The sequence below is a fragment of the Microcaecilia unicolor genome, chromosome 4 (genome assembly GCF_901765095.1).
Source record: "Microcaecilia unicolor chromosome 4, aMicUni1.1, whole genome shotgun sequence".
Taxonomy (NCBI): Eukaryota; Metazoa; Chordata; class Amphibia; order Gymnophiona; family Siphonopidae; genus Microcaecilia; species Microcaecilia unicolor.
The window spans coordinates 35,705,920-35,718,489 of NC_044034.1; the positions used below are offsets into that span (position 1 = coordinate 35,705,920).

At 43.2% G+C, this 12,570-nt stretch overlaps 1 protein-coding gene across 1 annotated transcript; it reads left to right on the forward strand.

The window, feature by feature from the left end:
* The first annotated feature begins 203 nt into the window (after window positions 1-203).
* Window positions 204-534, forward strand: LOC115468423 (40S ribosomal protein S21). Its single transcript, XM_030200117.1, has one exon. The coding sequence runs from the start codon at window positions 260-262 to the stop codon at window positions 509-511; it is 252 nt and encodes an 83-aa protein (XP_030055977.1). The 5' UTR covers window positions 204-259; the 3' UTR covers window positions 512-534.
* The last annotated feature ends 12,036 nt before the right edge of the window (window positions 535-12,570 follow it).

Consider the following 12,570-nt stretch of genomic DNA (forward strand, 5'->3'; position numbering starts at 1 on the left):
TATAGCTGGACTTAAGGCAATGCATTTTTCCTTGAGGTAAAATTAAGATGGACCCAAACCAGCAGCTTCAGAATAGATAACCAATTGTGGAATAGGACTGAAAAACTTTAGATATTTTTGAAATCTCTATCACTTCAGCATTTTTTTTAAAAAGAAACTAATACTCTACATTGCACCACTAGAAATAAAAATCGCCGCTCTTTTGTGTAAGCCATTTGTACTGAGGGAGGGTACTGTGCGACTGCAGACAAGACACAACATGCAGAACGATGCTGGGGAATTTGTGGACTTGTATGTCCCTCGTAAATGCTCTGCTAGCAATAGAATTATTGGAGCTAAGGACCATGCTTCCATCCAGATAAATGTGGCTGAGGTCGATAAAAACACAGGCAGGTTCAACGGGCAGTTCAAGACCTATGCTATCTGTGGAGCGATCCGTAGAATGGGAGAGTCAGATGACTGTATCCTCAGGCTTGCAAAGAATGATGGCATTGTTTCAAAGAACTTCTAACTGAAGAAATCTTCCGGGTGGATTTGTTAGAAAATAAACTGTACAAACATTAAAAAAAAAAAAAAAAAACCGAAATAAAAACCGCCACTGAAAATGACTGGTTAGCCCCGAAGAAGCGATTTAACCAGCCAGGAACTGTTTTTGGCCTGTTAAAGCGCTTTGAATGTTGACCCATGATAAGTCCTGGAAAGGGCAATCTTCAAAGCCACTAGCCAACACAGGTTTTACCAAGCATTAGATGTTATCATCAGCATGAACCCATAATAACGACAAATGTGTGCTAAGACAACCAGTATGATAAAAACCCCATGCCAGCTGCTTAACGCAGTTAGGGGTGGTGCGTGGAAGTGACAGGGCAGAGCAAAGCAGTCTGCTGTGACAGCAAGACCATAAGTCAGTACCACTTGGTAGCAATCATGACAGCTGAAAGCACAACTGCACTTAAGGTGACCTCAAGAGGTGTCATTAACTGCAGCTGTACTACCAGCAGTTCAGTAAAACAGCTGCCCCAGTGCAGAGAATGAGACCACTGTGGCAGCAGTTCAGTCCTTCCCTTTCAATCTGTTCCCCCATGATCCAGTCTCTCCTGCAAGAACTCCCACCCCACCCAATCCCTCCAAAAAAACTCTGACTAAATCCAATCTGCCCCACACCCTCAGAAAGACTCCCCATATGATCTGATCCCTCCCTCAAAAGATCCCCTCACCCAATCCGATTGTCGCACAAAAACCTTCCTTCCCCCTCTGCGAGAACCTCCATCCAAAATCACTATAGAAGAACGGAAGCCCCTGCACCATGCTGTGACTATGAGGTCCCCGAGAGACTCAAAGAGCCAGATGCACAAAGGTCCCGTTAAGGATCCGTCTGCGTTTACAAAATCGGTAAAAATTTACCGATTTAGAAACACAGAGGGATTCACAAAGAAAATCACATGCAAATGAGCTGCTCGTTGCTTTTGCGACCCAGCTCATTTACATGCGATATGGGGGAAGCAAGTCGGTGAACTGAGCATGCGCAGAACAGTCAATCGCTATGCATGGCTGCTCTGCGCATGCTACAGACGGCTCTCATACACGATAGCAGTAGAGTTACCTCTTTTTTTTTGCAAACACAATAGCGCTTTTCTTTGGATGGGCATACCTGTATTGCAGCTCCCTGCCTCCCGCTGCTGGGAAAAAGTGAGAAAAACTTCTCTGCTGCTCTCCGCTCTTCTGTGAGGAATCAGCAGCATCAGGGTGTGGTTCCACCCTCAGCTGTTCCTGCTGCTTCCTTCTATTGGCTGGCTGACATAGAATGCCCATCTCCCTGAAGATGGACTCTCATTGGCTGGCTGCTGTCCCAACTCCACCTCCCTGTAGGACTTCCCTGATGACATCACTTTAGAGCTGTGAACTGATTGGATCCAAACTCCTGGTGTCCCCCTCCAGTAATACCCAGGCTGATGCTGTCCAATTGGTTTAGCCCCTCCCTGTAGAGGGGGCAACAGGAAGTTCAGATCCAATCAGTTCATAGCTTTAAAGTGATGTCATCAGGAAAGCCCTGCAGGAAGGAGGAGTTGGGACAGCAGCCAGCCAATGAGAGTCCATCTTCAGGGAGATGGGCGTTCTAGGATGTCAGCCAGCCAATAGAAGGAAGCAGCAGGAACAGCTGAGGGTGGAACCAAGCCCGTTTCCCACAGATGCTGTTTCTTTGATGGACCCTTGTCTTCCTTGCATTTTTGGTAAGCCACCATTACTTTTATGCGTTACATTTCGGTACTGCCCCCCTCCCCAATTTCTTGCCAGTAAAATGTCATTTGAAAAAGAAACATGTGGCATGGCTTTTATACACGCGAAGAAGCTGCGTGTAAGCTGTTATACTTTTTTTTTTGTGCTCCATCTTCCCTGCCTTGTTTCTCCACTTCTCCTACTTGCGATAATGAAGAACCGGCAGGTCCACATCTCCCGTTAAAATTTCCACGGTAAAGGTAGGGACTGCTTTTGTGCATGGGGTCGGAAACGGTAGTGCATCGCATCGCATTCACATTATAATAGTACTTAGCTCATTTGCATTCCGTTTTCGTTAGCTGCTACTATGACAGGAAAATGGCTCGGAGAACCCTTTTGTGCATGTCCCGGTTTACTACTTGCGTGCTAAACTGGCTAGAACCAGTTTAAAAACCACGTTGCTGGCTCGTTAAGTTTAGTGCATCTGGCCCAAAGTGTGTTGACCTTTTGTGTCAGGAGGGTTGGAGTTATAACTGCTGTAGTCAAGACTATTGTATTAGACATCCTTTTGTGTGTTGTCATAAAATAATCCTTTTCCTGATATCTGTCAGATCTCTCTCTTTAGATTGATTCCTCCCTTTTTATTCATTCTTGTAAACCACTTAGCTATTCTGTAGTGTGAAAGGTAGTAATGTAATAAACCTTAAACTGAAATCAAAAGATCTCCCTCTGGAGTGGTATTTGCTGAAAGTTAAATGCCATTTATCACAATAACAGGTATGGGAAGGATCTTAAGAAAAAGACGTGTGGGAAAAGGCTTAGAAGAAACTGGCAGCATCCATCTGTGGTGGTCCTGCCAGTCAAATCAAGTGGGAGGTCCTAGCAATGAGTATGATGCTACTATTGCTGGGGTGGACCAACGTGACACCTCACACAGATCCAATGCACCATCCTTAGTCCCTTATGCTAATGGTGATAGAAAATCCTAGGTATCGTTTGTAAATAGCTAATTCCCTCCCAGCACCAACAACCTTGCCCTACCATTGTTTGGTTGTCTTAATGAGATCTTGTCTACATGACATCATCTATAACATTGTTCACCTGCCTCATCCTGCTACTGGACAACAGAACACTTCACTTAGAAGATAGCTCAGATTGTAATGGTGTTTGTTTTATTTCCTTTTTAGAATATCTAGGATTTAGTTTACCTACTATAGCCCCAACTCATGAGAAACAACATTCCTTGGATTTTATAACTTCGAATTTACTTTCTACTTCTACCGTTTGTAACTGGAAATCAATTCGCTGGTCCGACCATTATTTGTTGGATTTTGTATTATATAAAAACATTTCAAAACAGCGGGTGCAGTCAAACAATAGAACTTACTGATCAAAGGGTAGAATTGATGAGGCTCAATTGACACAAGTCCTTCTTAACCTGATAACACAAAAGATTGTGATCATCTTTTATGAAGCTGGAACACGGTAGCATCCAAAATTTCGGAACTAATTGCCCCAATGAGAAAAAAATACGTTAGAAATAAATTTTCACTTTGGTTTGTGTTGCAATTGCGTTCTCGTAAACAGGAATGTCATATACTAGAGACGACTTGGTAAAAGTCTGGTGCTTCTTCAGATAAGGAGCCTGGAAGTGCCAAATATCTTTATATAAGCAAGAAGTTTCTAAGAAATTATATTTTTCAGAGCAAAGTGGAGTTAATTGTCCAGATCAGAAAACGTTGTTTAAATTATTTAAAGATATTACATCTGTAGATACTCTGGTCCCTTTAACAAAGGCGTGGTAGGCTCTACGCACATGCCAAAACGAGACTACCACCAGGCTAGCGTGTCACCCAGGCAGTAATTTTGGATTCGGCGCGTGCCCATAAATTATTTTTTTTATTTCCTACCACGTGCGGTGTTTCTGGTGTTAATTGGCAGTTGGCGTGTGCCGACCGGTTACCGCGAGTGCAGCGCATGAACCCTTACCACTAGATCAATGGGTGGCGTTAAGGGCACAGGCCGTAAATAGGCACATGCTGGTTTCAATTGTACCACAGGCCCTTTTCCCGGCTCATTGAAAAAAAAGCCCTTTTCCCAGACATGGTAAAAACTGGCCCAGTACACGCCAAATATATGTGCCCACACTACTGCAGGCCACTTTTTGCCGTGCCTTAGTAAAGGGACCCCTCTGTCAGGACAACAAGGACGACTGAATGCTGATGATCTACAATTGGGTTTTTTTTTCCTTCCAAATAAAATTTTAAAGATAAGGGAGTCATTATTACCAGTTCATACACCAGGCAATATAGTTTTGTTGGGAAACTGTTGGGAGTTACCCAATAGATAGATCATGGTCCAAATTTAAGCTGTTAATGTGGAAAAAAAATTTGTCTTCTCTTTGTAAACTATCTAATTCTAATTGTAGTTTAGATTGTTGACCATCTAGCTTATTACAGAATCAATTATGTCCTTCATTCAGGAGTGGCCTAGTGGTTAGGGTGGTGGACTTTGGTCCTGAGGACCTGAGTTCAATTCCCACTTCAGGCACAGGCAGCTCCTTGTGACTCTGGGCAAGTCACTTAACCCTCCATTGCCCCATGTAAGCCGCATTGAGCCTGCCATGAGTGGGAAAGCGTGGGGTACAAATGTAACAAAAATAAAATAGATACTATTGGAGATTGGAGATTCTACATGGAATGTTGGAGATTCTACATGGAATGTTGCTACTATTGGAGATTCTACATGGAATGTTGCTAGTGGAACTCTGGGCAAGTCACTTAACCCTCCATTGCCCCATGTAAGCCGCATTGAGCCTGCCATGAGTGGGAAAGCGTGGGGTACAAATGTAACAAAAATAAAATAGATACTATTGGAGATTGGAGATTCTACATGGAATGTTGGAGATTCTACATGGAATGTTGCTACTATTGGAGATTCTACATGGAATGTTGCTATTCCACTAGCAACATTCCATGTAGAAGGCTGCGCAGGCTTCTGTTTCTGTGAGTCTGACGTCCTGCACGTACGTGCAGGACGTCAGACTCACAGAAGCAGAAGCCTGCGCGGCCACATTGGTGTGACTCTGGGCAAGTCACTTAACCCTCCATTGCCGCATTGAGCCTGCCATGAGTGGGAAAGCGCAGGGTACAAATGTAACAAAAATAAATACTTCCAGACTACAATGGGATAGATTGTCCTGACATCTATTTGTAAAGTTCCTGCTTTAGATTTTTCAAAAATATATAATTTTAGACCTGTTGAAAGTATTCCTCTTATTAACAAAAAAAAAAAACTAATTGAATCTCTTGTCTCTGAACCTGATGCAAGTATTTCTCTTACTAAAAAAAATACTAATAATTGAATTTCTTGTCTCTGAACAGCTCAAAAAATTAGATAACTTTGATATCTTACTCCCAATGCAATTTGTCTTTTTTACGTTACATAGTTACAGAGACACTTTTGGTAGTTATCATATCTGAAGTGAGGAAGGCACTGTTTTGGGAATCAAATTATCTTATTTCCGTTTGATATCTCAGGCACTTTCAAAACCGTAGATCGTGCTTTGCTATTGTCCAAATCAGGTGATATGGGAATAATGGGATTTGTCATTGATTGGTTTGAGGAATTTTTGTCTAGTAAAACATGGGGAAGGGAATTTTAGAAAGGAAGACCAACTCAGAAAGTGGATGTCCCAGTCAGTATCTCACAAGTGGACATCCATCTCGTATGATACAACCTGTTCTAAAACACCTGTGAGATGGAAACCCATGTGTGGGAAATGTCCAGCATGAACATCCATTTTACTAACTGAAAAGTCCAAATTATGAACTGGCAAAACGAGGGACACGGACATCTGTGTGGCAGCACAGAAACATCCATATTACAAAATAGCCACTTAGCTGTTCATGTGTAGAAATAGCCTAATGGTTAAAGCAGTTAGCTGTAAACTACCACAGAGCTAAACAGGTTGTTGGTTCAAATCCCACTGCAGCTTTTTTTTTAATTGTGAGCACTCCAGGGACAGAAAATACCCACTGTGACTCATAGGAGCCAACTTTTCAAAATGATTGGGGGTGCTGACATTTTTTTTTTTTTTTTACAGGTGGTGCATTCCCCCTCCCTCCCACTCTTCCCCCTCCCTCCAAGTTCCAAGGCCCCCCTCCTCCCTCCCTTTGAGTTTCAGACCCCCTCCCTCCAAATTTTAAAAGTAATCTTACCTCATCGGGGTTACGGCGGCAGCAGCGGTGAAAAGCATGCAGGCTCAGTTCAGTCTTCCCTTCTCTCTCTCTCTCTCTCAGCTCTGGTCCAGAGCTGAGAGAGAAGAGAAGACTGAACTGAGCACCGAGCCTGCACACTTTTCACCGCTGCTGCTGCTGCCGCTGTAACCCCGATGAGGTAAGATGATGACTTTTAAAATTCGGAGGGATGGGGCCTGGAAGGGAGGGAGGGACAAAGGGAACTTCCAGTGGGTGAAATATTGGGGGTGCTCGAGCACCCACAGCACCCACGGAGTCGGCGCCTATGCTGTGACTTCCTTTATCTCCATTCAATGGAGAACTGCTCAATCAGAGTACTTTTCTGCAACCTGGACATGCCAAGCACCAGGTCTAAATAAAGACATTCATCTTTTTGAATATGGAAGTCCCTTTCCCTTCTGCAATCGGAGTTGGAGGTCTATCTTTTGGCCCCTCCCTACTTCCACCCAAAACACACCCACACCACTCCCCCTTGCCATATGGTTGTTCTGCAGTGTTAGATGTCCATAGTCTGGCTTTATAAAATCGGTATTTGGACATCCATGCAAAACACCGCAGCTAAGCTTATCTTCGGAAAAATGCAATTTGAAAGCGCAAAACCCCTCCACAAAAAACTACACTGGCTCCCAATCAAAGAACGCATAGCTTTCAAAATCTGCACTCTGGTTCACAAAATTATCTACGGTGAATCCCCAGGATACATGACAGACTTGATCGACCTACCAACTAGAAACACATCCAAATCAACACAAATGTACCTAAATCTGTACTACCCAAGCTGCAAAGGACTCAAATACAAATCAACTTACGTATCCAGTCTCTCCTACATAAGCACACAACTATGGAACGCATTACCAAAAGTCATGAAAACTACGTATGACCACCTAAACTTCTGGAAAAAACTAAAAACTTACCTGTTTAAAAAGCCATACCCTACCAATCCAACGTAAATGCCTGATCTCTGCAACACAACAAAACTAAAGTACGTAATGGACATAGCACAACTCTTCCATAATGTGGCTGTGCCACATGAACTTTATCTATCCACAATATCACTTTGTATTTGCTCACACCGGAGTCTGCAAACGTCTCTCTGGTACTATGTAAGCCACATTGAGTCTACAAATAGGTGGGAAAATGTGGGATACAAATGTAACAAATAAATAAATAAATATGGATGTCTAAATGCCAGTGTCCAAACATCTAAACCACAAACAGAACGTCTGAAATAGGCGGTGACAAGAAAAATGGTGAAATTTCCTCTACCTGGCAACCACCCAGTGGGGTCGTTAAGGGTTCACTGCTTTTGCCAATCTTGTTTAATGTTTTTATGACCTCTTTGGGAGCAATCCAATCAGAGAGTGATGAGCTCTTACATTCTTATGCTGATGATATTTTTATTTTAATATCAGTATCTTTAGAGATTCTACCTTTTTTAAGATTGGGAATTGTGTTTATAAGCAATAGGCTTTCACAAATATGCTAAGTCTGAATACAAACAAAAGTAAGGTGTTATAGTTCAATAGCTGTGATCAAAATATACCTCCCACAATTTCTGTAGATGACACAGCCTGTTCTAAAGTACATTATCCTACGGTGCTAGGCATACTCCTAAATTCCACTCCCTCTTCTGAACTTGAAATGAATAGCTTATTAAAAAAGCATTTTTAACCTTAAACATCTTAGGGGTCCTTTTACTGAGATGCGCTGTGGTAGTGTAGGCACGAGTTTTGGGTGCACAATTCTGTATATGCTGGTATTTCAATAAAAATTCAACTTATACAAAATACTGCTGCCAGACTGATTTAAGGGACTATGAAATTTGAAAGAGCAAACCTCGTTACTGATGAAATTATATTGGCTTCCTTTTGAAGCTAGAATAGTATTTGAGGGTCCCTTTTACTAAGCTGCGTAAGCATCTATGCGTGCCCAATGCGCACCAAAATGCAGTTACCACCCCGTTACTGTGTGGCTCTTGTGGTAATTTCATTTTTGGCGAGCATCCGATACATAATTTTTATTTTCAGACGCAGCGTATCAGACGCGCACCAAGTGGCATTTGACGCGTATATGTCATTACTTCCCGGTTACCACGTGAGACTTTACCGCTAAGTCAATGGATGGCAGTAAGGTCGCAGACCGAAAAATGGACGTGCGGTAATTTTGATTTTGCTGCACATCCATTTTCAGCAAAAAAAATTTTTAAAGGCCTTTTTTAAAGGTGCGCTGAAAAATAGATCGGCGCATGCCCAAAACCTGTGCCAACACTACCGCAAGCCATTTTTCAGTGCACCTTAGTAAAAGGACCCCTAAGTTACCATGTTTTGTAAATAAATTAATCTTTGGTCAGGTAGCTTTATATCTAACAAAGCTGATTACAATGCCTTATTTTGGGAGAAATTTTCGAATGATCAATTGCTTTCTAATAGGCTTTCCAACTTCCAAAAGCATATCTACTATAATAAAACGCACCCTCAACGTTCTGAGGACACTGACGTCACTGCAGGCATTCAGACACCGGTTCGTAAGTTCATGGTGGTGAAGCCACAACACTCACCATGTCTTCATGTCCCGCCCTCGCGTCACACGTGATGATGTCGAGGGCGTAACACATAAGTACATAAGTACATAAGTACATAAGTAATGCCATACTGGGAAAAGACCAAGGGTCCATCGAGCCCAGCATCCTGTCCACGACAGCGGCCAATCCAGGCCAAGGGCACCTGGCAAGCTTCCCAAACGTACAAACATTCTATACATGTTATTCCTGGAATTTTGGATTTTTCCAAGTCCGTTTAGTAGCGGTTTATGGACTTGTCTTTTAGGAAACCGTCCAACCCCTTTTTAAACTCTGCTAAGCTAACCGCCTTCACCACTTTCTCCGGCAACGAATTCCAGAGTTTAATTACACGTTGGGTGAAGAAAAATTTTCTCCGATTTGTTTTAAATTTACTACACTGTAGTTTCATCGCATGCCCCCTAGTCCTAGTATTTTTGGAAAGCGTGAACAGACGCTTCACATCCACCTGTTCCACTCCACTCATTATTTTATATACCTCTATCATGTCTCCCCTCAGCCGTCTCTTCTCCAAGCTGTATAGCCCTAGCCTCCTTAGTCTTTCTTCATAGGGAAGTCGTCCCATCCCCGCTATCATTTTAGTCGCCCTTCGCTGCACCTTTTCCAATTCTACTATATCTTTCTTGAGATGCGGCAACCAGAATTGAACACAATACTCAAGGTGCGGTCTCACCATGGAGCGATACAACGGCATTATAACATCCTCACACCTGTTTTCCATACCTTTTCTAATAATACCCAACATTCTATTCGCTTTCTTAGCTGCAGCAGCACACTGAGCAGAAGGTTTCAGTGTGTTATCGACGACGACACCCAGATCCCTTTCTTGGTCCGTAACTCCTAACGTGGAACCTTGCATGACGTAGCTATAATTCGGGTTCTTTTTTCCCACATGCATCACCTTGCACTTGCTCACATTAAACATCATCTGCCATTTAGCCGCCCAGTCTCCCAGTCTCGTAAGGTCCTCTTGTAATTTTTCACAATCCTGTCGCGATTTAACGACTTTGAATAACTTTGTGTCATCAGCAAATTTAATTACCTCGCTAGTTACTCCCATCTCTAAATCATTTATAAATATATTAAAAAGCAGCGGTCCTAGCACAGACCCCTGAGGAACCTCACTAACTACCCTTCTCCATTGTGAATACTGCCCATTTAACCCCACTCTCTGTTTCCTATCCTTCAACCAGTTTTTAATCCACAATAGGACATTTCCTCCTATCCCATGACCCTCCAATTTCCTCTGTAGCCTTTCATGAGGTACCTTGTCAAACGCCTTTTGAAAATCCAGATACACAATATCAACCGACTCCCCTTTGTCCACATGTTTGTTCACTCCTTCAAAGAATTGAAGTAAATTGGTCAGGCAAGATTTCCCCACACAAAAGCCATGCTGACTTGGTCTCAGTAATCCATGTCCTCGGATGTGCTCTGTAATTTTGTTTTTAATAATAGCCTCTACCATTTTCCCCGGCACCGACGTCAGACTCACCGGTCTATAATTTCCCGGATCTCCCCTGGAGCCTTTTTTAAAAATGGGCGTTACATTGGCCACCCTCCAATCTTCCGGTACCATGCTCGATTTTAAGGATAAGTTGCATATCACTAGCAGTAGCTCCGCAAGCTCGTTTTTCAGTTCTATCAGTACTCTAGGATGAATACCATCCGGTCCAGGAGATTTGCTACTCTTCAGTTTGCCGAACTGCCCCATTACGTCCTCCAGGTTTACCGTGAAGTCAGTAAGTTTCTCCGACTCGTCCGCTTGAAATACCATTTCCGACACCGGTATCCCACCCAAATCTTCCTCGGTGAAGACCGAAGCAAAGAATTCATTCAGTCTCTCCGCTACGTCTTTGTCTTCCTTGATCACCCCTTTTACCCCTCGGACATCCAGCGGCCCAACCGATTCTTTTGCCGGCTTCCTGCTTTTAATATACCGAAAAATTTTTTTACTATGTTTTTTTGCCTCTAATGCTATCTTTTTTTCATACTCCCTCTTGGCCTTCTTAATCTGTGCCTTGCATTTGCTTTGACACTCCTTATGCTGTTTCTTGTTATTTTCAGACGGTTCCTTCTTCCATTTTCTGAAGGCGTTTCTTTTAGCCCTAATAGCTTCCTTCACCTCACTTTTCAACCAGGCCGGGTGTCTTTTGGACTTCCGTCTTTCTTTTCTAATTCGCGGAATATGTATGGCCTGGGCCTCCAGGATGGTATTTTTGAACAGCGTCCACGCCTGTTGTACAGTTTTTACTCTCTCAGTTGCCCCCCTAAGTTTTTTTTTACCGTTCTTCTCATTTTATCATAGTCTCCTTTTTTAAAGTTAAACGCTAACGTATTTGACTTTCTGTGTACAGTTACTTCAAGGTCGATGTCAAAACTGATCATATTATGGTCACTGTTATCAAGCGGCCCGAGTACCATAACGTCCCTCACCAGATCATGCGCTCCACTAAGGACCAAGTCTAGAATTTTTCCTTCTCTCGTCGGCTCCTGCACCAGCTGCTCCATAAAGCTGTCCTTGATTTCATCAAGGAATTGTATCTCTGTAGCGTGTCCCGATGTTACACTTACCCAGTCTATATTTGGATAATTGAAGTCACCCATTATTATCACATTGCCCATTTTGTTCGCGTCTCTGATTTCTTTTATCATTTCTGTGTCTACCTGCTCATCCTGGCAAGGCGGACGGTAGTACACTCCTATCACCATTTTTTTCCCTTTTATACATGGAATTTCAACCCACAGTGATTCAAAGGTGTGATTTGTGTCCTGCTGAATTTGTAATCTATCTGAGTCAAGGCTCTCGTTAATATACAATGCTACCCCTCCACCAGTCCGGTCCACCCTATCATTACGATATACTTTGTACCCCGGTATGACAGTGTCCCACTGGTTATCCTCCTTCCACCAGGTCTCAGTAATGCCTATTATATCCAATTTTTCATTTAGTGCAATATATTCCAACTCTCCCATCTTATTTCTTAGACTCCTAGCATTTGCATATAGACATTTCAGAGAATGTTTGTTGTTCTTATTTGCATGATGCTTAGTACCTGACACTATTGATTTGACATCTTTTGTCTGATCTTTAGTTGTATTTAAGGGCACCTGGCCTACCACGGTCTGTTGTGCAACCTCACTATCCAGAAACCCTATCTTCCCTGTTTGTGAGGTATCTTTGCAAGATACCTTTTCCCGAACCATGCGCTTTTGAGCGACTGTCGGCCTTCCCCCCATTTCTAGTTTAAAAGCTGCTCTATCTCCTTTTTAAATGCCGATGCCAACAGCCTGGTCCCACCCTGGTTAAGGCAAATGAACGCACAGGGAGCAGTAGGGAAACACGCGGAGCGTGTTTCCCTACTCCTCCCCTTCCAACAAATCGCAGCCGCCGAGGACGTGCCCATCACCCCGCCCCTTTCGCCCCAACGCCCTGCCCCTTTAAAGGTACCACCCCACCCCCGGTCGCACCCTCTTCCCCTCATCACCTTCTCTCCCCCCTGTCACCTCCCCTCC